At 45.4% G+C, this 24,144-nt stretch overlaps 1 protein-coding gene across 1 annotated transcript in view; it reads left to right on the top strand.

The window, feature by feature from the left end:
• Positions 1-24,144, top strand: part of MEGF6 (multiple EGF like domains 6) — a 458,871-nt gene that overhangs the window by 80,929 nt on the left and 353,798 nt on the right. The window contains exon 4 of the mRNA XM_030185804.1: positions 7,732-7,836. Coding sequence (XP_030041664.1) covers positions 7,732-7,836 — 105 coding nt within the window. The remainder of the gene's footprint in view (positions 1-7,731; positions 7,837-24,144) is intronic.

Raw genomic sequence — 24,144 nt, 5'->3', positions numbered from 1 at the left:
GCACATACGGCGCCTTCCTCAGGAGTCTACATAGATAAATAAATAAATGAATGCAAATACAAACAGATAAACGTCTATACCAAAAGGAATAAAAACTGTACATTGTATATAAAAAGCGAACAAAGTAAAAATAAACAAAGTAAATAAAAACAGTGGGACCTCCAGGCAGTTGAATTTTCAGGGTATCTATAATGAATATGCATGAGATAGATTTGCATGCAGTACTTCCACTGCATGCAGTCTCCATCTTGAATATTCTTTGTGGATATCCTGAAAAAACAAGTAGATAGGGATCCCCCAGGACAGGTTTGTGAGCCTCTGTCCAGTGTTATATTTTTATTTTGTTACATTTGTACCCTGCACTTTCCCACTCATGGCAGGCTCAATGCGGCTTACATGGGGCAATGGAGGGTTAAGTGACTTGCCTAGAGTCACAAGGAGCTGCCTGTGCCGGGAATCAAACTCAGTTCCTCAGGACCAAAGTCCACCACCCTAACCATAGGCCACTCCTCCACATATAAAGGCAGACAAGGCAGCTATGTTTTCTGTAGATGTTATTGTAAGTACATTGGCTAAAGCCCAGAGGCTGTAGTTTGGGCCATGAACAGCTTGGTCTAAAGCACGTTATTATTTGTAATTGTACTTTGGATCAAGTTGTGCAGGTGAGCTGTGTGTTAGATGTACAAGCCTATGCTGGACAAGGTAATAAGAGTGTGAATTAAACCTGTAAATAGTACACCGGTGTCCTGCCTCATTGATGATAAAAAAGGGGGTGGGGACTAGTGCTGGATTCCTGTCTCAGAGATCTAGGTTACAGGGGCCAATGCTTGACACATCCATATGAACAAATTCTGAATCACATCCTGCAAGAATTCTGTTTGCGTGTTCTTGAGCGATCTTGTAAGAAAGCTGTTATATATTTTGTTTCTCAAATTTATTTATTTACTGTATTTATATCCTGCCTTGATAACCATAATCACATACATAGTTTTCAACACGTAACAATCGCTAAGCAATTGAATGGTCCTAACCGAAAAAGAGAAGAAGAGTCGATCCAACTAAGTCATGTGGCCAAAAAGGCTTTCACAAACAGATGCGATTTTAGCAGCTGCTTGAATTGTTGGATGTCTTCACATGATCTCAGGTATCCGGGTAAAGCATTCCACAAGGATGGGTCAGCTATAGAGAAAGCCCGCAGTCTTGTCTCTACGTAATTATATGATTTAGCAGAAGGTAAACAGAGCCGATGGGACGTCTCGGATCTTAGTGCTCGTTTCGGTTTATATGATTGCAGGGTATTTCAAATATAGGCTGTAACACTCCAAATACTGTTGTATTTTTTAAAAAATGTTATTTAGATTTTGCTCACACCTTTTCAGTAGTAACTCAAGGTGAGTTATATTTAGGTACTTTAGGTATTTCCCTGACCCTGGAGGGCTCACAGTATAAGTTTGTATTGTGCCTATGGCTGCTTGCTACACATTGGCATTCAGAATCATCCTTGTCCCGCTGTCCCCCACCAGTCTTCTCCAAAGGTTGATGACATCATTGCTTAAACAAGGCACACTATCACTATCAAAGCTATATTTTTCTTCTACAATATAAGTACAATTTATTCAGTCTCGAGTAAAGTTTTGTTCCAGTAACTTCATGCCAGGTATTGTCGTCTTGCATGCAATCCAGATATTTTAACCTGGTACGCCAAACCATGACGTGGTACCCTAGTTGCTCAAGATCATGGTCCTAATTCGCTACGAATCTGAAAAGATCAGCTAAATACCAGTGGTTATGATCATTTTTTGAGATACGGTGCTATCTAATGCCATGCACTATAACCCATAAAATAATGCACACAGCCTTGTAGGATTTGCAGAAGAGTGATAGCCTTTCCAAAGGTTACTGCATCACCTGCTCGATTACGTTAACAGCTGGTAATATTTGCTTCTTAGTTAATGGTAATTTACTGTGAAGATTCACAGGCATTTCACGAACGGTGCCCTAGCAGAGAAGTGTGACACTTAATCCTCAGGAACAAGGATACAACCAAGCATCTAAGCATCTGCATATAATTGCTGTTTGCTTGTTGGCCATTTCTTTGACTTTGCTCTTCTACAAGCAAAGTAGACGACAGATGGAAATAATATGTTTTAATGCTTGAGACGTGACTATAGCAAGGAGTGTTGTGCCTAAGAGAGTTATTAGTGTTAAATTATAGCTACCTGCCTGTCAACCCAAACAGACTTTAAGTAAATGGCCCCAGAGCATGGACAGATTAATCAGTTGGGAGTAGGTGATGGATCTGCTTCAGAGATAGTTGCAATGGCCATGACTAATCGAAGACATGCCTTCCACAGGTGCGTTATAGCAGAACAGACCGCTGTTATGATTTTTTTACCCAACAGAATTTCTTTAACCTTTTCCCAGAATGAACTCATGGAATTTACAGATGAAGTGGATTTATATGCTCAAGACCTTAGCAAACTTCACGGTGTCCCAGGGGGAGCTCTCTGTATCTATGCTTGTCTACAATTTCAAGTTCTATTTTCAAATTACACTTAAGCCAGTAAAATATCTCTGAAATCAACTGCCCTCTTGTTCACAGAGTACAGGAAGTTTATGAAAGATAGTGAGAGTTGCATGCTGTCAACAGCATAATGAGACGGTTACTGTGCCAGCACACCCTGCCTTCTAGATGCTGGGGTCGGCGCCATCTGCATGTCCCCATGGGAGCTGCATCTATGTAAATAAATGACTGCCGAGAAAAAAGCAGAGCAGCTTCACTTCAACCAGTGGTGATGAACCCCAGAAAGTCATGTTTTGGAAGGCCTGCTATCCCTTTATTTGAGCCTGTATAAATAGTGAATGCTGTAATTTCCGTTTTAGCAGCTGTAGAAGTATTCGATTCTAGCTTATGTTACAGATATGGAATGTCTTTATTAAAATTTCTGATGTTAGCCTGTTGCCGGACCAGAGAAGTGGAGTTACAAATTTCTGTTAAATGATATAGGGCAGTTTAACCAGGAATCATCAATCTTAGGCCTACTTGAGAGGCACAATATTGTTTGATGAACAGGGGGGGCCCTAAGATCTCAGTATTCCTAGCTTTGGGCCTTCGTGTATTAAAGTGAATGACTGCTGTTGCATTCATTTGAGGTGAACCTCCTCCTCCCCCTCCCCCTCCCCCACCAGTAAATGAGAACATAAGAGTAGCCATACTTGGTCAGACCAATAGTCCATCTAGCCCGGTATCCTGTTTCCAATAGTGGCCAAGCCAGCATTAATCACAGGATTCTGTGATTTTGGAACCACCTGTTTTATATTAACGTAGTATCTGACGTCAGATAATGCCCTGCATGGTTCACCCAGTCAGCCCAATAAGGCAGCCAGAGTTGTACCTGCCACACTGTGCAGGTTACACTCTATAACGATCAAATATTGACACTGCAAATAGAACAGTCACACAATCATGGAAAAGTGGTTTTTACAATTTTGGTTGTAGCACAGAAACATTCATTGCCAATACCTGATTAAACCAGCAATCCAACAGTGTTGCAACCACTCCACTCCCTTGAAATTTGACCGTCCCTGTGGGGGGGGGGGGGGGGGGGGGGAGCAGTTCAGGACATCCAAAATGTTTGAAAGAAGGATGTCCACGCCTTTGCTATGCCTCCGCTGACACACACACACCTCCCCCCCCCCCCCCTCCCCAGGGACCTGCATACTGCTGCGATGGACCTGAGTATGATATTTGAGGCTGGCAAAAAAAGTTTTTAAAGTTGTTTTTTACAGGGTGGGAGGGGGTTAGTCACCACTGGGGGAGTCAGAGGAGGTCATCCCCGATTCCCTCCGGTCATCTGGTCAGTTCGGGCACCTTTTTGAGGCTTGGTTGTAAGAAAAAATGGACCAAGTAAAGTCGGCCAAGTGCTCGTCAGGGACGCCCTTCTTGTTTCCATTATAGCTCGAGGACTCCCATCTGTTAGGCGCGCCCCAGTCCCTCCTTCGCTACGCCTCTGACACGCCCCCGGGAACTTTGGTCAGCCCCACGACGGGAAGCAGTTGGGGACGCCCAAAATCAGCTTGCGATTATGCCGATTTGGGCGACCCTGAGAGAAGGACGCCCATCTCCCGATTTGTGTCGAAAGATGGGCGCCCTTCTCTTTCGAAAATAAGCCTGTTGGTATCTTTCTTTCAGATGTACGGATTATAGTTTTATCCTATGCAGATGATATCTTCCCATTATGCCCTGTTTTGGAAAAGTTTGAAGATACTTTAACATTGATAAATGACCACATTCTCTTATTGATAAATGGACGACTGAACATTTTCTAAAATGAAATAAGTCCTTTGAGCCTTGTATTTAGGAGCCAACCCCCCCCCCCCCCCCCCCCCCCGAAATAGTGCTTTTGCAGATATTGTGACAGCATTCCCCTTGGACATCTTATCAGCAAGAAGCTGCCAATTGCGATGACTTCAAGAAAGTATATTTAACTAAACATGCCCTCCCGCGGGAGGTGGTGGAGAGGAAAACGGTAACGGAATTCAAACATGCGTGGGATAAACATAAAGGAATCCTGCTCCGAAGGAAGGGATACCCAGAAGCTTAGCCGGTGGTGGGAGGCAGGGCTGGTGGGGATAGTGCTGGGCAGACTTATACGGTCTGTGCCAGAGCCGGTGGTGGGAGGCGGGGCTGGTGGTTGGGAGGTGGGGATAGTGCTGGGCAGACTTATACGGTCTGTGCCAGAGCCGGTGGTGGGAGGCGGGGCTGGTGGTTGGGAGGCGGGGATAGTGCTGGGCAGACTTATACGGTCTGTGCCCTGAAAAAGACAGGTACAAATCAAGATAGTGCTGGGCAGACTTATACGGTCTGTGCCAGAGCCGGTGGTGGGAGGCGGGGCTGGTGGTTGGGAGGCGGTGATAGTGCTGGGCAGACTTATACGGTCTGTGCCAGAGCCGGTGGTGGGAGGCGGGGCGAGTGGTTGGGAGGTGGGGATAGTGCTGGGCAGACTCATACGGTCTGTGCCACAGCCGGTGGTGGGAGGCGGGGCGAGTGGTTGGGAGGCGGGGATAGTGCTGGGCAGACTTATACGGTCTGTGCCCTGAAAAAGACAGGTACAAATCAAGGTAAGGTATACACAAAAAATGGCACATGCGAGTTTATCTTGTTGGGTAGACTGGATGGACTGTGCAGGTCTTTTTGTGCCGTCATCTACTATGTATTTATATGGGTATTTTAAGAAAAAGGTATCTTCTATATGGAGCACCTTAGGATGGATGGAGCAGGAGAGACTGTTGTCTTTTTCTACATCTTGATATATATGAATTTTCAGGCTACAAAAAAAGTCTCTCTTGAAAAAAAATCTTTTCAAGACGAGATCGTAATCTGTGTCCAGTTATAAAGGCAAAATTAAAGTGGATGGAATAGCTTGAAACTCAGTAGAAATCTCTAAAAACATTGTCAGTCTCATGCCTTTAGCCTCAGGAGCTTGCTCTAATGTGTCTGTAACACATGAATCTTATTCGACCATAACATCACTTTGTATTTGTTTCATCATCGGAGTTGACTAACACCTCCACGGTACTATGTGAGCCATATTGAGCCTGCAAATAGGTGGGAAAATGTGGGATACAAATGTAACAAATAAATTAATTAATTAACAAAAAAATCTTATGGTTTTGGAGATTTAGATAAAGGTCCAAGCAAGGAGCTGACACTAGCTTCAGTTGATAACTTAAAGACAGATGATCATTCAAAAGTATTAGGGATTATTTTGGATTCAAAACTGACCTTTGAAAAACAAATGAATGCATTAAGTAAAATGTTTTTCTTTAAACTTAAACTCAGGGCAGTTAGAACTTCACTGCATCTAAACAACTTTAGGATTCTAGGTCAGGCAGCCCTTTTAACCACAATTAGATTACTGTAATTTCTTATGTAGTAAAATTTCAAACTGCAGAGATGACTGCAAGATTGATTTTTAGTGGAGGGTGATTTGATAGCGTTATCCCTTCATGTTAGAATTCGTTGGCTGCTGGTCCAACAACTTATCAAATTTAAAATGGCATATTTAGTCTTTAAAGCACTTCATGGCCAGAATTCAGAGGATCTTGTGAATTTGCTTGAGATTCCTTTTGCTGGATGTAGTTCTTGTACTTTATGTTCTCCGAGGACAAGCAGGCTGCTTGTTCTCACGACTGGGTTGACGTCCACGGCAGCCCCCACCAACCGGAACAAAACTTTGCGGGCAGTCCCGCACGCAGGGCACGCCCACCGCGCATGCGCGGCCGTCTTCCCGCCCGTGCGCGACCGTTCCCGCTCAGTTTTTTCTTTTCCGCGCTGGAGAGAGCCGCGTTCGTCTCTCTCTCTCTGTCAGCCCCGGAAACCGGATCGCGCTTTCGCCGCGAGATTTTCTTCGTTCTGTTTTTCTTTGCTTCTCTGTCTTATTTTGTTAAAAAGAAAAACAAAAACGAGAAGAACTTGTTTTCCCTCGTCTTTTTAGCGGGGGCGTCTCATCACATCATAGGTGTGCTGCTACTGGGTTGGCCTGGCCCCACCCAGGCCCCCCACCCTTGGCTACGCCACTGTGTCACATGCTGGTAAACAATTTAAGCCTCACATGGGAGGACATTTGGTGCCTCTCTTTCAGCTCATTTGGATCTAAAGTGGCCCCGACTCAGAAATCTAGTGAAGACCACTGTCCTAAAAGATTGATGTCAGGAGCTACACCTGCTACCAAGCGCATTTAAGATTTGGTAAATTGAGCAGCACTGCGTTGGATTGAGGCTTAGGGTTAGGTTGCACCTTTAATCCCTCAGTGATTTTTGTGCCCCCAAATGCTAAACTGGCAAAAGAAACCAGACGCCGTGACAGCTTCGGGTTGTTAATAACCAGTTATGTTTCCAAGGTCGCAAAGATAACCGGTTATGTTACAACATAACCATTATGTGCTGGCTTTGGACCCATCAACATTATATACATTTACGTCCATTTCTCCTGTCTTTTAGAACAGCTTCTATGTTGGCAGATCCAGTTCTAAAATACTACAACCTGTCTGTAATGGGGCTGCATATGTCTTTATAAAACTGCGTCTGACTAAATTAAATAGGCACCTACTTGGCTTCCTGACCTATTTTAAGATTGCCTATATTTCTAAGACACGAGCCGTGTTTCGTCGTCAACAACGTTTGCCTCAGGGGTCGATGTACAGTTTTAAATCATGTAAATGACGATGAAATTCAAATCCTCGGAGAAAAATGCAATGTTAAAATAGCTTTGGCTTTTGCACGGCCGACGACGTTCACACAGGAGAGTTCTGACGGCGGCGTCTCTTTTGACAGCCGATGATGCTATTTTAAAATTGCATTTTTCTCTGAGGATTTGAATTTTATCGTCATTTACATAATTTAAAACTGTACATCCACCCCTGAGGCAGGCGTTGTTGACGGCGAAACACGGCCCGTGTCGGGTCATTCATTAATAAAGGACTCCTGTTGTCTTAGTCTTGAAGGCCCAGCTGTGCTTTTTTTGGTTTGTATACTTTTTGTGTATGCTGTTTTTCCCTCTCTGTTTGCTCTCTGTTTCTAAGAGACAGTTTCTACTGAAATGATACTTTGGTGTTACGACTGCAAGGAGCAGAAAGGTGGGGAAGAGGGTATGTCCTAAATCCTACACTATGAATACTGATGTACGTAAGAATGGATTTTTGGTGATCTGCTGTACTATCTCACTTTCAGCTACCTGCAATTATGGCATTTGCTTCAATGGAGGAAACTGCATTGACGGATCATCCCAAGCTTGCCATTGTCCTCCTGGCTTCCAGGGGCCCCGATGCCAGTACGGTGAGTAACCTATCTGAAATGCCAGTCTTTGAGGTAGTTTCCTTCTTAAGGGAAGGAGCATTAGAGCTTCAGGTGGACTCGATCCCAGTGGATACTCCAGTAACAGGAAGGGATCTAGCTAACACAGCTAGAGTCTTGGGAACCTACCTGTAGTACTCAGAAATGATGTAGAGGGAGATTTACCATATATACTCAAATATAAACCTATTCTATAAACTGAGATAACTGTCCCCCCCCTTCAATAAAAGGGAGAAAACTGTTAACTCAAATATAAACTGGGGGGAGGGTGTTTGTGTGTGTGTTTATATTCAAGTATATACAGTGCTTTTTTTGTGCCTGTACGCGCCAGTACGGCGTACCAGCACCTTTTTCCTGAGGTCCGGCTCACTTGCCCGCTCCCTTCCGTTCCTGCTCCCGCGCTCCAAAATCTTTTACCCAAAGTCGTGATTCTCCTTTCTCCCCTGCCCTCCCCTCCCTTCCATGTCCAGCATGTCGCCTCCCTCCCCTGCCCTCCCCTCTCCAAGTTGCGGCGAACTGGAAGTGAAGGCAGCGCAGCGGCAGCAGTGCTCACTGAGGCAGGCACGCAGGCAGGTTTGTCTCCTCTCGTGTTGCTTCCCTCTCAGCGCTTCCCACCTTCGAGGGCGGGACGCACTGAGAGGGAAGTGACGCGAGAGGAGACAAACCTGTCTGCGTGCCTGCCTCAGTGAGCACTGCTGGCCTGCCTTCACTTCCGGTTCGCCGCGACTTGGAGAGGGGAGGGCAGGAGAGGGAGGCGACGTGCTGGACATGGAGGGGAGGGGAGAGAAAATTGCTGGACATGGAGGGGAGGGCAGGGGAGAGAGGAGAATCGCTGGACATGGAGGGGAGGGCAGGGGGGAGAGGAGACATGCTGGACAGGGGAGGGCAGGGGAGAGAGGAGAATTGCTGGACATGGATGAGGGGAGGGTAGAAGATTAATGACTTCCTGAAGCCAGATCCCCGTTGGGTTGCTGTTAAATTTTGAGTTACAGTTACTTGACCATGTGCTTGTGAAGACAGAGCTCACCATCAAACATGGATCTGCCAGGGAGTCCCTACATGTTTGTGACAGATTGGGAATTTAATATTGTAAATTGGCCTGAATACGTCCAGGGTAGGCAAGTCAAGAATACATATGTAAACAAATAGGTGAATATCTTGTTCATATCACAAACTTAAACATAACTGCTTAATTTTATGCTTTTGCGTAATCTCTCAATGAAAATTTCAGCTCTAATTAGAACTGTTTTAAATGTTTCAGAAAATGTGAAAGTTCTTTCATTTCTAGTTGGCGCATTCGTAACGTGACTCTGATCCAATAGATGCATTTCCATTTTGGAGTGGAGGAGTGGCCTAGTGGTTAGGGTGGTGGACCTTGGTCCTGGGGAACTGAGGAACTGAGTTCGATTCCCGGCACAGGCAGCTCCTAGTGGTTAGGGAAAGCGCAGGGTACAAATGTAACAAAAATAAAATAGATACTACTGGAGATTCCACTAGCAACATTCCATGTAGAAGGTTGTGCAGGCTTCTGTTTCTGTGAGTCTGACGTCCTGCACGTATGTGCAGGACGTCAGACTCACAGAAGCAGAAGCCTGCGCGGCCACATTGGTGATCTGCAAGGGCCGACTTCTACATGGAATGTTGCTAGTGGAATAGCAACATTCCATGTAGAATCTCCAATAGTAGCAACAGTGGAGGAGTGGCCTAGTGGTTAGGGTGGTGGACTTTGATCCTGGGGAACTGAGGAACTGAGTTTGATTCCCACTTCAGGCACAGGCAGCTCCTTGTGACTCTGGGCAAGTCACTTAACTCTCCATTGCCCCATGTAAGCCGCATTGAGCCTGCCATGAGTGGGAAAGCGCAGGGTACAAATGTAACAAAAATAAAATAGATACTATTGGAGAGTCTACATGGAATGTTGCTACTATTGGAGATTCTACATGGAATGTTGCTACTAGCAACATTCCATGTAGAATCTCAAATAGTAGCAACAGTGGAGGAGTGGCCTAGTGGTTAGGGTGGTGGACTTTGGTCCTGAGGAACTGAGTTCAATTCCCTGCACAGGCAGCTCCTTGTGACTCTGGGCAAGTCACTTAACCCTCTATTGCCCGCCGCATTGAGCCTGCCATGAGTGGGAAAGCACAGGGTACAAATGTAACAAAAATAAAAAAAAATAAAGCTTGCAGCAGTGGTTTAGATTTTACTACTGTTCTTTTTCAAGAAGTGGGGTTTTTTAAACAACATTTGTGTATTGTCTCAAACACCCTTTTTTTGTATGGGAAAAAATGCTAAATTGGATCGAGGAATTAAAACCGCATTCCTAGCATCGCATTCTTGACTCCAAAGTCACTTTAGCTTCTTTATCATTAAAAAACAGTCATCTTTATCTGCAAAGCTGGAAATTTATTATGTACACGTGTTAACTTCCGTTGGGTTTTGCCTTGGAAATGAGAGGCCTGAGAAGGAAGCACTTGTTATGCCTTGCTGGAAATACCATTATGCTCCATCGCCAGCATCTGACACCACTTCACTAATGACCAGTGCAAGTGGTTTTTAAACCAGGGAAAGAAACTGATGAGAGGTGTAGGGGGCAGGGGTTACGTCCTGTGACCTCCGCACGGTAACCAGTGTACAAAAGCTGTAGTGACCACAGCAGCAGCGTCCACCTTTCAAACGAGGATTGCTTGATTTTTTTTTTTAAACAAGAGTTCCATGCAAGCTTTCACAAGTCAAGTCTTCCAGTAGGAAGGAAATCAGAAAGAAATGATTGGTAAGTTTAGTCTGTTTTGAGATTTGTTAAATGTTGCCATGACACATGCTAATGATATACAAAAGTAAAGGGGGAAAACAACTCCCAAATAGATAATAATGGGAAAATAAATACAGGAGCAATCACAAAGTGGCAATATCCTGAATCACACAAAACAATATCCTATTTTTTTTCTTACTATTTTTTTAGGACAAGAAGGCATTAGATGGTAATAACAGGAGCTATTAGATCTCCTATAGCGCAAAGCTATTCCAGATCCTGCAGCGTCCTTTTTACATAATAACATAGTAAATGACGGCAGATAAAGACCTGAACGGTCCATCCAGTCTGCCCAACAAGACAAACTCATTTTACATGGTATATGATACTTTATACCCGAGTTTGATTTGTCCTTGCCATTCTCAGGGCACAGACCGTAGAAGTCTGCCCAGCACTCTTCTTGTACTAAAATTTCTGAAGATTCTGGAATCCTACAAGATTCCGGAATCCCAAAGAGTTACAAGATTCCGGAATCCCAATTACCAGCAACATTCCATGTAGAACCCCAAAGAGTAACTTAGTAAATGACGGCAGATAAAGACCTGAACGGTCCATCCAGTCTGCCCAACAAGACAAACTCATTTTACATGGTATGTGATACTTTATATGTATACCCGAGTTTGATTTGTCCTTGCCATTCTCAGGGCACAGACCGTAGAAGTCTGCCCAGCACTCTTCTTGTACTAAAATTTCTGAAGATTCTGGAATCCTACAAGATTCCGGAATCCCAAAGAGTTACAAGATTCTGGAATCCCAATTACCAGCAACATTCCATGTAGAACCCCAAAGAGTAACACAGTAACATAGTAAATGACGACAGATAAAGACCTGAACAGTCCATCCAGTCTGCCCAACAAGATAAACTAATTTTACATGGTATGTGATACTTTATATGTATGCCCGAGTTTGATTTGTCCTTGCCTTTCTCAGGGCACAGACCGTAGAAGTCTGCTCAGCACCAGCTTTGCTTCCCAATTACCAGCGCCACCACCCAATCTCCGCTAAGATTCCGTAGATCCATTCCTTCTAAACAGGATTCCTTTGTGTTTATCCCACGCATGTTTGAATTCCATTAACATTTTTATCTCCACCACTTCCCGTGGGAGAGCATTCCATGTATCTACCACCCTTTCCGTGAAAAAAATACTTCCTGACATTACTCCTAAACTTACATATTAAAAGTGATAAATGCAGTTTACAATAATTGACAAAGCAACAATGTTGAATAAGAGAGCGCGCGCGGCTACTTAGGTTCAGCACTCAGTGCTAGCACGCTGGCAGATGACACCCGACACCCCCAGCAGATTGAATGGCATTTCAGTCAGAGACCTGCATCCGGGGGTCATAAAAAAGTAGTCGCTGAAGCAATCAAAAATTCCAGTGAACAAACACCATCTCCACAATTCCAGAAACGGGAATTTTCTATACCTTCTCAACCCGTAGCTCAGAATAGTTTACGAAACAAGGGGCCCTTTTACTAAGCTGTGTAGACGCCTATGCGCGCCCAGTGTGCGTCAGTTTTGAGTTACTGCTCAGCTACCGTGTGGCCCTTGCGGTAATTTTTTTTTTGATGCTCATCCGCTAGGCGCACCGGCAATTATTTTTATTTTCTTGCGCACGGGTGGTAATCGTCATTCTATGCGCGTAGACCATTACCGCCCGGTTATCGCGTGAGTCCTTACCGCTAGGTCAATGGCTGGCGGTAAGGTCTCAGACCCAAAATGGACGCGCAGCAATTTTCAGTTTGCCACACGTCCATTTTCGGCAAAAATTTTAAAAAGGCATTTTTTTTTACAGGTGCGCTGAAAAATGAGTCTGCATGCGCCCAAAACACGCATCTACAAAGCCGCAGGCCATTTTTCAGCGCGCCTTTGTAAAAGGATCCCCACGTCTTTTGGTAATTAACCTAAGTTAAAAATCTACTGAAGGTTCTTCAGTGAACAACCGAGTTTTTCAGGACTTCCAAAATGCCATGTAATTTAGCTCAGAAGGTAATAAATTCTATAAACCTGGAAAAAGTGAGCTAAAAAGTTTTGTTCAAGATGAAACCAATCAAGTAAAAGAGGCGGCAGGGAAAGTATCGGGTGGGGAGAGGGTATGGGAAGGTTCTGTGCAGAGAGAGTTCGTAACCTCTGGCAATCTGAGGCAGGGGTGGGAGAGAATTTGCACTTCTTCTAATTCATGCCAATCTGGGGGAGAGGGAAAGAATATTTGCTTCTTAACATCCCTCCACCCTCTCACAAATCCATGACAATCTGGTGGGGAAAGAGAACATTTGTGTGCACTCCTCCATTAATCCACACCAATTTCAGGCGGCCAGGGCTTTAATGTTGGCAGGTATGGTATTCTTGTTTTGATATGTACCTTATTTTAAATAAAATGTAATTAAACTGAAGCCATGTCCAAGTGTTCAGCTGAATCTTGTGATTTAAGCAAGGCGCAGTGCTCCCACGGGTGCCCGGAGCCGCCTATAATATGGCGCAGTGCCCCGATGGGCATGCGCACCGGGCCAGCGGGGTGCAAGCGAGGCGTGATGGGCACATTCCCGCCGCCCAAAGGGCACCCCACTGAAAAGGGGGAAGAGCTACAAAGGAGTTTAAAAGTCCCTCAGCGGAGCCCGGACAGCCTCTTCAGGCGTCCGGGCACCAGCATACACCCAGCCCCCCTCCCCAGTTTACTGTGAATTGTACCTGTATATATCTTGTCGCAGCTTTGGCGGGGTACCCAAGCCTGAGGGTATAAGCTAGGCAGCTAGGATAGCTGCGCTTACAGTTGAGCTCCCCTGCTGTGTGGCGGGGAGCAATGTTTACGATTGGTCAGTCTTGCTAATGCGGCGGACTCGGTTGGTTAATGAGCCAAAGGCTGAGTTCGGCTTGGGTATACCTAAGGTTTTAAGATGTGTTGTATCTAAATAAAGCTGCGGCCAAGTTGTGCCATATTTAAGAAAATACCATGTGTCGGGTGATTATTATTGTGTCATTACTGTAAATATCAGATAACCTATATGCCCGAGGGGTCTCGGTTGCCTGTATTATGAAAGAGGTGGTTTCAGACAGGATACCTAATTACTGCTTCTTGAGCAAGAATCTGGTGTGCTGGTGACAAGGCCAGGCCTACCATTTCTCACAAATAGCCCTGCTTTTCAGCTTCTACTGACTTACACAAATGAGATCCCACAGTGAGTTTTTGCACATGGGGCTTTCTATCTCTTCATGGCCCTCTCAGACCACCCCTGGCTGGTGACTTTGCAGGCCAGAGGCTGGTCTTCAAATCTGTTTGTTCAAACAGCTTTGTACAAATAAGCACAGGGTCCCACAATCTGATTCTCTTGTAGGTTAGAATTTAAAGTGGTTTAGTCCTAACGCATCCCACTGGGGTACAGGAAACTTCAGGCTTGTTCTTTTGTTGTCGTAGCTCCTGGGGTTGAGGGGAAGCAGGGGAGGTTGTTTTAGTGAACATAAAGCAACATGGTACTGGTAATGAAAAGCAGCAGGGGACACAGATGACAGGATTGAGATTCTATTGGCATAGTTTCGAAGTTTATCACCAGTCCACAGGCAGCCTAGTATTAAACAGGATTTTAGCACATGAAGTTACTTGTTTAACAGTATGCAGGTTAGCAAATACTGTAGACCCTTGTCCCATTGATGGCTTAGGATGCTTTGCAAAGGGACCTGCGTTTGACTCCCAGTTACGGACTTGTTTGCTACCCTTCCCAACTGTCTGAGCTGGGGATGTTGCTGAGTAGGGTTACCATATTTTGTCCTCTCAAAAAGGACACATGCCCTGCCCCCTACCCCGCCCACACCCCACCCCTTTCACATCTTTGCCCCGCCCCCTGTCACATATTCTCCTCCCCCGGGTCACATATTCCCCTTCCTTGCCCCCCTGTCACCTCCCCTCCCCTTCCTTGCTATCTACTGCCCTGGTGGTCTAGTGACCTCTTCGGGGCAGGAAAGAGCCTCCCTCCCTCTGTCTCCGTGGCCTCCGACAGCAAGGAGGACGTGTGCGGGTGCCCCAGCCCTTCGTACGTGGCAGCTGCTGTTTAAAAAGTTTTATCTCCTGCTCGGCCGCCAACACTGAAGTCCAGCAAGTATAGACGCCGCTTCAGGCAGGCTATGGTTTCGCTTCTGTTTCTGCAGTTCCTGTGGTCCCGCCATTCTGCAAACAGGAAATGAGGGCGGGACCAGAGGAACAGCTGAAACAAGCAGCGTCTGTACTTGCTGGACTTCAGTGTTGCCGGACGAGCAGGAGGTAAAACTTTTTAAACAGCAGCTGCCACGTACGAAGGGCTGGGGCACCCGCACACGTCCTACTTGCTGTCGGAGGCCACAGAAACAGAGAGAGGGAGGTGCTGGCTGGCGGAAATGAGAGGCAAGGGGGGGCGCGGACATCGAAGGAGAGGGGGGGGGCTGGATAGAGGGGGGGTCCTGAGACGAGGAGGGGTCCTGAGATGAGGGGGGTCCTGAGATGAGAGAGAGGGGGAGGGGGTACTTCGACGACAGGGGGGGAGGGGGTCCTGAGACAAGGGGGGAGTAGGGGGGGAGTAGGAGGGGGGAAGGGGCCTTGGAACCTTGCTAGCGCCCGTTTCCTTTCTGTTGGAAACGGGCCTCTTTTACTAGTAAAAATATAAAATCACAGTGCAATATAGGCAATAGGATAGAGACATATAAGGAACTTATAGAGGTCAGACCCTCTGCAAGTGAAAGGACAGTTTTTTTTGTTTTTTTTTTTGTTAATAGGATAGAATAAAAAGGGGGTGAAATAGAACAAAGGAGTCAATAGTTTATCAGGAAGATATTAAGAGCAGGACACAGGTAACTTCAGTTACCAATCAAACCAAGTCTGAAAATGCCCAGTGCAGCTCCCAGCTCGCAAGGTAAACTTAGGGTCTACTACCCAGCTCAAAACAAAATTGCCCCTCCTCCAGATCTATGAGTCGCCAGATGCTATGTAACCAAAATTGATTGAATTAAGTCTCTGGCAGTGTTGATTCAACGCACAATTCTAATGAAACCAGACACCAGATTCAAAGTCACCAGATTAAGAGCCAGATGCACTAGGGACTGTCCTTCTATGTTAAATTGTACAGCGCTGCGTAACCCTAGTAGCGCTTTAGAAATGTTAAATAGTAGTAGTAAAGTCGTCGTTAGAGCCGTTCCCTACTGAATTCCATAGCGAATCGGTAGGGAACGGCTATGCATCAAGGAAAGGGAATGCAGGGGGGGGGGGCAGGGGAGACGAGAATTGCTGGGTGGCTGGAGGGGGCAGGGGAGAGAGGACAATCACACACACTCTCTCTCACAGACACACTCGCACCCAGTCTCACTCTCTGTCTGTCACATACACCCACTCGCACGGTGCTGCCAACCACGCAGAGGGGGGGGGGGGAGGCAGGAGGTCCTGAGACCAGAGAGGAGGGGAGGGGAACGCAGAGGGGGGAGGGGGTCCTGAGAGGGGGGAGGGGATCCTACTACTACTATTTAGCATTTCTATAGCACTACAAGGCGTACGCAGCGAAGGGGAGGGGTCCTCATACCAGAGGGGGAGGGGAAGGGGATCCTGAGACCACAGAGAGAGGTATCTCTGTCACACACACTCTCTCTCTCTCACACACACACTCACAGTCAGTGTCTTTCTCTCTCTCACTCTCACACAGTCTCTCACACTATGTCTCACACTGTATCACACTGCTAATCTCTATGTGTCACACAGTCACTCTTACACACTCTCGATCTCACACGCTCTCTCGGTCTCACAGAGAGTGTGTGCATTGCACACATACTCTCTCACACTCTCTCTGTCTCACACACACTCTCTCACACACAGTGTATCTGTGTGAAACACACTCTCTATCTCACACTCACTGTGTCTCACATGTGCACTCGCACATTCCCATTCAAACACACACACTCTCATTCTCACAGACACACTCGCACCCAGACTCACTCTGTCTCTGTCACACACACACACTCGCACATTCACTCTCTCTCTCTCACACACAGTCACTCTCACACACACTCTCTCAAACATACACACTCCCAGGAAAACCTTGCTAGCGCCCATTTCATTTGTGTCAGAAACGGGCCTTATTCACTAGTTTTAATATATTTGCCTGCCAGTTTCTTTGCACTTCAGATCTCCTTTCCTTTGTTCTCCTATATTCTTGTGACTTTCCAGTTCAACTGCTTCCCTGTCCTTACCAGAGTGTTCATGTCTTGGCCGTGGTTTAAACCGACCATTATTGCTTGGAGCATGATACCATCTTTGGACATATATTTTTTCATTTACCAGCTTCAAAGAGATGAATGTCTAGTGAGAGATGAAAGCATGTGGGGGGGGGGGGGGGGGGGGGCTGGCGCTTGTATTTGAGTTTAATTTCCAAAGTTCTACATTGCCTGTCAACATCTTAGAAGTCTGCCTATGTTTCACTTATTGTATGGAAGGTCAAATACCTAGGGATATAATCTGTCAGTGCACGAGAGGAGTCTACCGCTATGATTTATATCCAGGAAGAAAGCAGTATGATTTCTTCCTGTTTTTGTTTTAATTTCCTTAGATCAGTATCTCTGTAGGGTGTTAGGACAAAATTATAAACATTTAGAATCCTTCTGAATTCTCTGACAAAGCTTCTCACCTGGAACCCGGTTTGCCTTCAGGAAATTAGATCTTCCAGTAGTAACTTAGGAGTTTAGTGCCACAGCGTTATCGACACTGTCCCCCAGGTTCTATATATGGCTGCCAAACTTAAGGGGTCTTTTACTAAGGCACGCTCACGTTTTTAGTGTGCGCTAAAATTGGGCACACGCTAAAGGTTAGAGGCGCCCATACGAATGCATCAATGCCAATTGGCATCTCTAACGTTTAGCGTGTGCCCAATTTTAGCGCACACTAAAAACATGAGCTCACCTTAGTAAAAGGGGGCCTTAATTGGCTCCACCCTGAAAATCGTTGGGTAGCCAGTTATATCAGGTGATATAACTGGCTATCTTTCAGCTGCTAATCCCCGGATTCTATTTAGCGTGTCTAGAGTTTTGCACAGTTCCGCGCGTAAATCTAGGAGTATTTAATACCTACAATTGTAGATTAATTGTTTTAACAAGCTGTTAAGCGTTGTTAACAGCTCTTGACAAGCAATAATGAGCACTAATTGGCAAAAATTAGAATTTACGCACTTACATTGCTAAGCATATTCTGTGATGTGCTACGCCTAAATTCTAACATGCATAGGCAAAAAGGTGCGTACTTAATGGGTGTAGAAATGGGCATTTTGTCAGTGTTCTAAAAACGACGTGTGTTCTTATAAAATATGGGCGTAAATCTACATGCAGGGATTTACACCAGCTTTTTGTTGGCGTAAATGGCTGTGCATAGATTCAGTCACATGAACTACGCGTAAGCATATTCTAAAGCATGGCATTTAGAATACACTTAGGCATAGTTGCCTAGCGCACTTTAATTTTAGGCGCCATATATAGAATCGGGCCCTAACCGGCAATATTCAGAGGGGCAAAGCTGGCTATCTGCCACTGAATAACACCTAAGTGCTGTTTAGGAGGTCATTTAGAAACATAGAAACTAGACAGCAGATAAGGGCCAAATTGCCCATCCAGTCTGCCCATCCTCAGTAACTACTAACTCTTCCTTTCCTAAGGGATCCCACATGGCTGTCCCATTCTTTCTTAAATTCTGACACAGTCCTCGTCTCCATGACCTTCACCGGGAGGCCATTCCACGCATCCACTACCCTTTCCTTGAAAGAGTATTTTCGTAAATTTCTCCTAAGCCTATTTCCTCTTAACTTCATTGTATGCCCCCTCATTCCAGAGTGTTCCTTCATTTGCAAAAGGCTCACCTCCTGTTCATTTCATTCTGAATATCAGGGGGAATGAGTTAACAATTAGCAACCTCTGAACAACAGAGCGAAAATCAGATGCCGGAATACAGTGTTTCAAGTGGCTCAAGAAATCTGGTTGAAAGAAGGAGCTTTTAAATGTGTGCTTTAAAAGAGAAATCTGAGTCCAGAGTAATATTTAAACTGATGCACTGTTTGAATTTCTTGCTCACAGAGATCAGTCTTCTGGAGTATAAACTACATCCACTGACATTACTTCTGTTTACACGACATAATAGCTTATTCTCTTTGAAACGATCTGCAGTGTCAAGAAAAATAGACTAAAGATATCTAATTCCTAAATCAATTGAAGTGTGAAATGCAAAGAAAAAACTGTATATCGTCAGCATAAACTCTGTAGTGTACATTAACCCCTGGATTTGATATAGGTCACCTAAATGTGGGCAGCCAACTTTGGGCACCCAGGGCAGCTGTGCGCATAAAGTAATTAGTTAGTGAGATGCCAACAATCAATAACTTACGTTAATTGGCAATAATTTTGAGTTACACACACACATCTGCCCTAGGTACACTTCTATAACATCCACGCCTAAATTTTATAGAGCACAACTCCAAAGGGGCGTGGCTATGGGAGGAGTATGAGCGGAGCAGGGAGTGTTCTCAGAAGTTAGGCACGATGTTATAGAATATTTGGATTTGCCTGTTCAACTGCCATACATTGGGCGCCATTATTTACACCAAGTATTGGCAGGCAGAAATGCTAGCGTCCTAAATTAGGTGCGAAATCTGCGCTGAACTAATATTCTACAAAGGGCACTCTGCGTGGAACTTAAGTACATAAGCATCACCATGCCGGGACAGTCCAAGGGTCCATCGAGCCCAGCACCCTGTCTCCGACAGCGGCCAAAAGAACAATTTGTCCCGCCCATCCCAGAAATAGTGGATTATTTCCACGTCCATTCAATAACATTCTATGGCCTTTTCCTCCAGGAAGCCGTCCAAACCTTTTTTAAAGTCCGCTAAGTCAACTGCCTTAACCACTTTTTCTGGCAACAAATTCCAGAGTCTAACTACGCATTGAGTGAAGAAAAATTTCCTCCGATTCGTTTTAAATTGACCACACTGCAGCTTCATGCACTAACAAATGCACATCCTTAATAGTCAATTCTGAATCCAAAATCAAACCTAAAACCTAATCCAAAGACCATTTGTTTTATTTGAGTTTCAACAAAAGCAGTTTTTACTCTCAACAAACAATTAACAAGCATGTCGGCAGTTGTTCTAAAATCTTTTCATAACCATTACTCAACCCCAAATAGTTCTAAATGCCATCTTCGTATCGAAGACAGTTGAAACTTTCATTCTTTATGAAGCTCATCAATGGTTGGATATAGAAGTTCAACGGTAGGAGGGATAGCAGAGACCCCTGTGAAATCCCACAGTCAAGAATCCAGGGATCAGACAGGCCTAGCTTAAGCAATGATTGATTGATTAGTCAATGGTGCGGTGCCCCATGATTAAATAAAACAGGCCTCACTTTCGTGGTTTTTGGAGTAAGGTCATGTTCTTGCTTTTTTGGACGCTCATGACCTCCTTCCCCCACAGACCTAGCTGGGGTTAGATTAAAGAGAGCAAAAAAGCCAAACAATTTCCGTTTTTCATTTCCTGTGCTGTGTTGTAGCTATTTTGTTTTCTGACAAACAAATGGTTAAAGTTACAAAAGACATTGTTCTGTCCTTATACCCTGCAGCACTTGGCTTACATATTTAATTTCAGAGACTGGTACCCATCATTCTATCTCCCGCAAGTCAATATGTTCATTAAAAACACATTCTCCTAATTTTGGCTATATGGTAGACCATAAAAGCCATCCGTTGTCATAGGGGGCCTCATTTAGTCATTCTGCCAGCTTTTCTCTTTTCCTAAGGCAAGCGTGGCACAGTCAAAACAGATGTTTCCCTATGGATTAATGATGGATGTGTGCCAAAGGGGGTACTCTGTGTGCAAAATCCCAGTTTTGTCTAGTGAAGCAGATTCCCCTTACGCAGTCAGCTGTCATGCATTCATGTTCGTTTTTTTTTTTGCACTATTAACAAAATAGACAGCCTTTGTTTATGAGGAGACCCTTCAACAGTTGGAAATATTTAGCAGTTTGCAACCATAATTTATTGCAGCTTTACAAATAGTGTACTTTTTAGTGGATCTCTTCCCTCCTCCCTCCCTCAAATGCTTTCATTTTCTAGACGTTAAATGAAGAAGAAAATGACTGGTTGATTTTGGCCACAGGAATGCATCTGTAAATTCCACAACCGGCTTCCCTGCGAGGCAGGGGCCTGAAGTCAGAACTCCAAGTCTTAGAGGGGTCAAGGCTCGGAGTTCTGGAGATTAGCTTTTATTTTTCTTTCCTCCAAAACCTTTTCACAGGAACAGCAAGGGACTGAAAGGGGAAAACAATAGTAGCTTGTGTTAAAGGCACGTTCAGCACCAGAGGCCGCATTCGGTCACTTTAATGGAGCTAGTAGGAATCCAGCAGCATATAGGATCAGTTACAGCCAGGGTCAGTTTAACCACTCATGGGGTCCTAAGCAAACTTCTAAGGATGGGCCCACTTTATTTTTTCCAGATTAACCCTGCTCTTTCCTTTACCCTCCTGTCCCTGTTTTTTTTTGTCCTTTATCCCCAATTTCCCACTCTCCCTGTCAATCCGCACTTCCCACTCACCCCTCATATCTCACTCTATCCCATTCCTGCCCCTTCCTTCCTGAGTATCTTTGAACCCCCCCCCCCATCACACCACCCTGCAGTGGCGTAGCAAGGAGGGGCGGTCCGCCCCAGTTGTCAGCTCGGGGGGGGGGGGGGGTGCTCCCTGCCAGCTCCCCCCCCCGGGTGCAGCACGATGACACCCCCCCCCCGACCCAGTGCCTACCCTCCTCCATCCAACCAGCTCCCTACCTTTAAAAAAATATCGGAATCCGAGGAGAGGCACAGCGCCTCGCACCTGCACGTAAAAGAAATGTGGACCGTCTCATCGGGCTTTCTCTCGCTCTATCTGTCCCGCCCTCCGCTGACGCAACTTCCTATTTCCGCAAGGGCAGGACAGACAGAGCGAGAGAAGGTGGTCCACATTTCTTTTACGTGCAGGCGCGAGGCACTGCGCCTCGCCTCGGATTCCGATACTTTTTTTTAAAGGTAGGGAGCTGGTTGCACAGAGGACGGTAGGCACTGGGGGGGGGGGGGGTCATCATGCTGCACCCAGGGAGGGGGGTGCAACGGCGAACTGCCCCACCCTGGGTGGCAGCCCCCCTTGTTACGCCACTGCCACCCTGTACTTGCTCATCTCCCCAACCAAATCCCCATCAGGTCTTTCTTTCACCCAACACTCTGCTGTCCCCAATGTCCCAAGCAAGCCCCGAGTCCCCTGCCAGCAGCCTGTCATGCAGACTTACAGCTGCAGGGGAGGGGGAAGAGGTTAAAAAAACAAACACCTTGTCCCTCTTCATCCTTCAGTCTGCAGCAGCCAGTAAGATGGAGGTTATTTGGAACCATGTTCTCTGTGCTCCACAATGTCCATACATTGCAGCAGAAACAAAGAAGAAGCAACACTGGGCCTTCAGGACTGAGATAATCAGTGTTCTTTTTATTATGAAATTGACCCGACACGGGCCGTGTTTCGGCATACAAACACTTGTCTCAGGGGTCTGACATAAAATAACATATAAATGTATTAGTCATACATAATCATAAATAAAAACATGCCCTCGTCTGATGTAACTTCCGGTTTCCGCGAGGGCGGGACACAGGGAGGGAAGGCCAGAAGAGAGGCGATCTGCGACTGCCGCTTTGAATGAAGGGGGCCCGGAGCCGTGGAGGCAGGCAGGTGAGACCGGGGACTGCAGCGCCGGCGGCCTGACCCTGGCGCCGGGCCCCCCTTGGAGGCCCAGCTTCGGGGAATTTTGCCCCCCCTGCCCCCCCTCTCGTTGCCGCTGCCCGTGGCCACGCCCTTTTTGAGTTACACGCTAGTACAGTTAGGCACCAGATGCACATGCAAATGTTAATGGATGTCAATTAACTTAAATAATTGGTTATTAGCATCCAGCTACTGACGTTAATTAGCTTATTAGCTAATCAATTTGTGTGTGTATCTCTGGATCATGTCCAAATGTTGGCAGACAAATCTAGGGGTTACGAGACAAGAAACAAGAAGTGATCTGCATCTCGGCCTAAACTGTGACTGTGGTAAAGGGTAACCCAAGTGGAAGGCTGCAGCTAGTACTTATCAACTGGAGCGTGTGCATCTAATTAATGTCAGCCTTTCCTCTATGGGCTGAGCGCCGTTTATAGAATACTGCTTAGAGCCCATTTCCGCACCCAAAGTTGGACATCGGTGTTTATGTCTGCTGAAACCAGGTGTAAATGCTGGCGCTCAACTTCAGGCAATGAGACTGCCACTTCCTTGGCTATGCCCCCTTTTGAGTTGCACAATAGGGGATTTAAGCACGTGGGGTTATAGACTAGGGCCGTTTACAGAATAGTACTTTGTTTTAACGAAATCTCAGCACCATTTCTAGAATGCCCTCCTTCGTCTCTAATTTAAGCTAATTTATGCCATGTATATTCATTGTGGTAATCCTGAAAACTTGACTGGTTTGGTGCGCCTCCAGAAGAGAGGGCTGAGATACACAGATTTAAGGAAACAAAAGTGTTCAGAGATTTCCCACAGCTAATTTTACATAACTGAGACCCATTATTTCACTACATTGATTCTACAGAAGGAATGCGTTTAGTAATATTCCCTCTAATTCTCTAAAAGTCGCCAAAAAATTGTGCATGCAAATTTGGTTGCGCACCCTATTTACATGTGCAAGTTAATTGACTAATGAACCAATTAATGCCTATAATTGACTTTTTAACAAATTATTGGCACTAATTAGATTTAATTGGAACTAAAGTTCATAAATTTAGGTATGAGATCCCTGCCTAAATTTTACACAAGTAAAAAAAAGGAGCAGAATGGAGGTGTTCCTAGCATTGACACGCATTGTTATAGAATATCGGGGGTATGCGCCTAATTTAGGTGCGCAGATTTGCACGTTTGGTGCAAATGGCTGCACCTAAAGTTAGAGATGAACTAAATATTAAATTAGAGGATGAGTTACCACTTAGGACAATACCAAAGTAAAAAAGAAAAACTCAGTTAGTAGTAAGCAAACTGTAGAGGAGGGAAGTAGATTAAACGTTGGCCATCGTTTCGCCAATGCTGCGTCAGAACCACCAGTCGATATATCAGAGTCAATTTGAACGGACTGTGATATATCGACTAGTGGTTCTGACGCAGCATTGGCAAAACGAAGGCCAATGTTTAATCTACTTCCCTCCTCTACAGGGTTTGTTTGCTACTAACTGAGTTTTCCTTTTTTACTTTGGTAATGCACCCAAAGTTAGGCATGAGTCCTGGTCATAAAAGCTATTTTATAAACCAAGCCCAACTTTAAGCGTGGCTTAGGGGTCCTTTTACAAAGGCACGCTAAAAATGGCTTGTGATAGTGTAGGCGTGAGTTTCGGGCGTCTGCTGATCCATTTTTTAGAGCGCCTGTAAAAGAAGGCCTTTTTAAAAAATTTTGCCAAA

Source organism: Microcaecilia unicolor, chromosome 13, assembly GCF_901765095.1.
Source record: "Microcaecilia unicolor chromosome 13, aMicUni1.1, whole genome shotgun sequence".
Taxonomy (NCBI): domain Eukaryota; kingdom Metazoa; phylum Chordata; class Amphibia; order Gymnophiona; family Siphonopidae; genus Microcaecilia; species Microcaecilia unicolor.
Note: the sequence above shows the minus strand (reverse complement) of the source record. Positions and strands in the feature narration are given on the sequence as shown.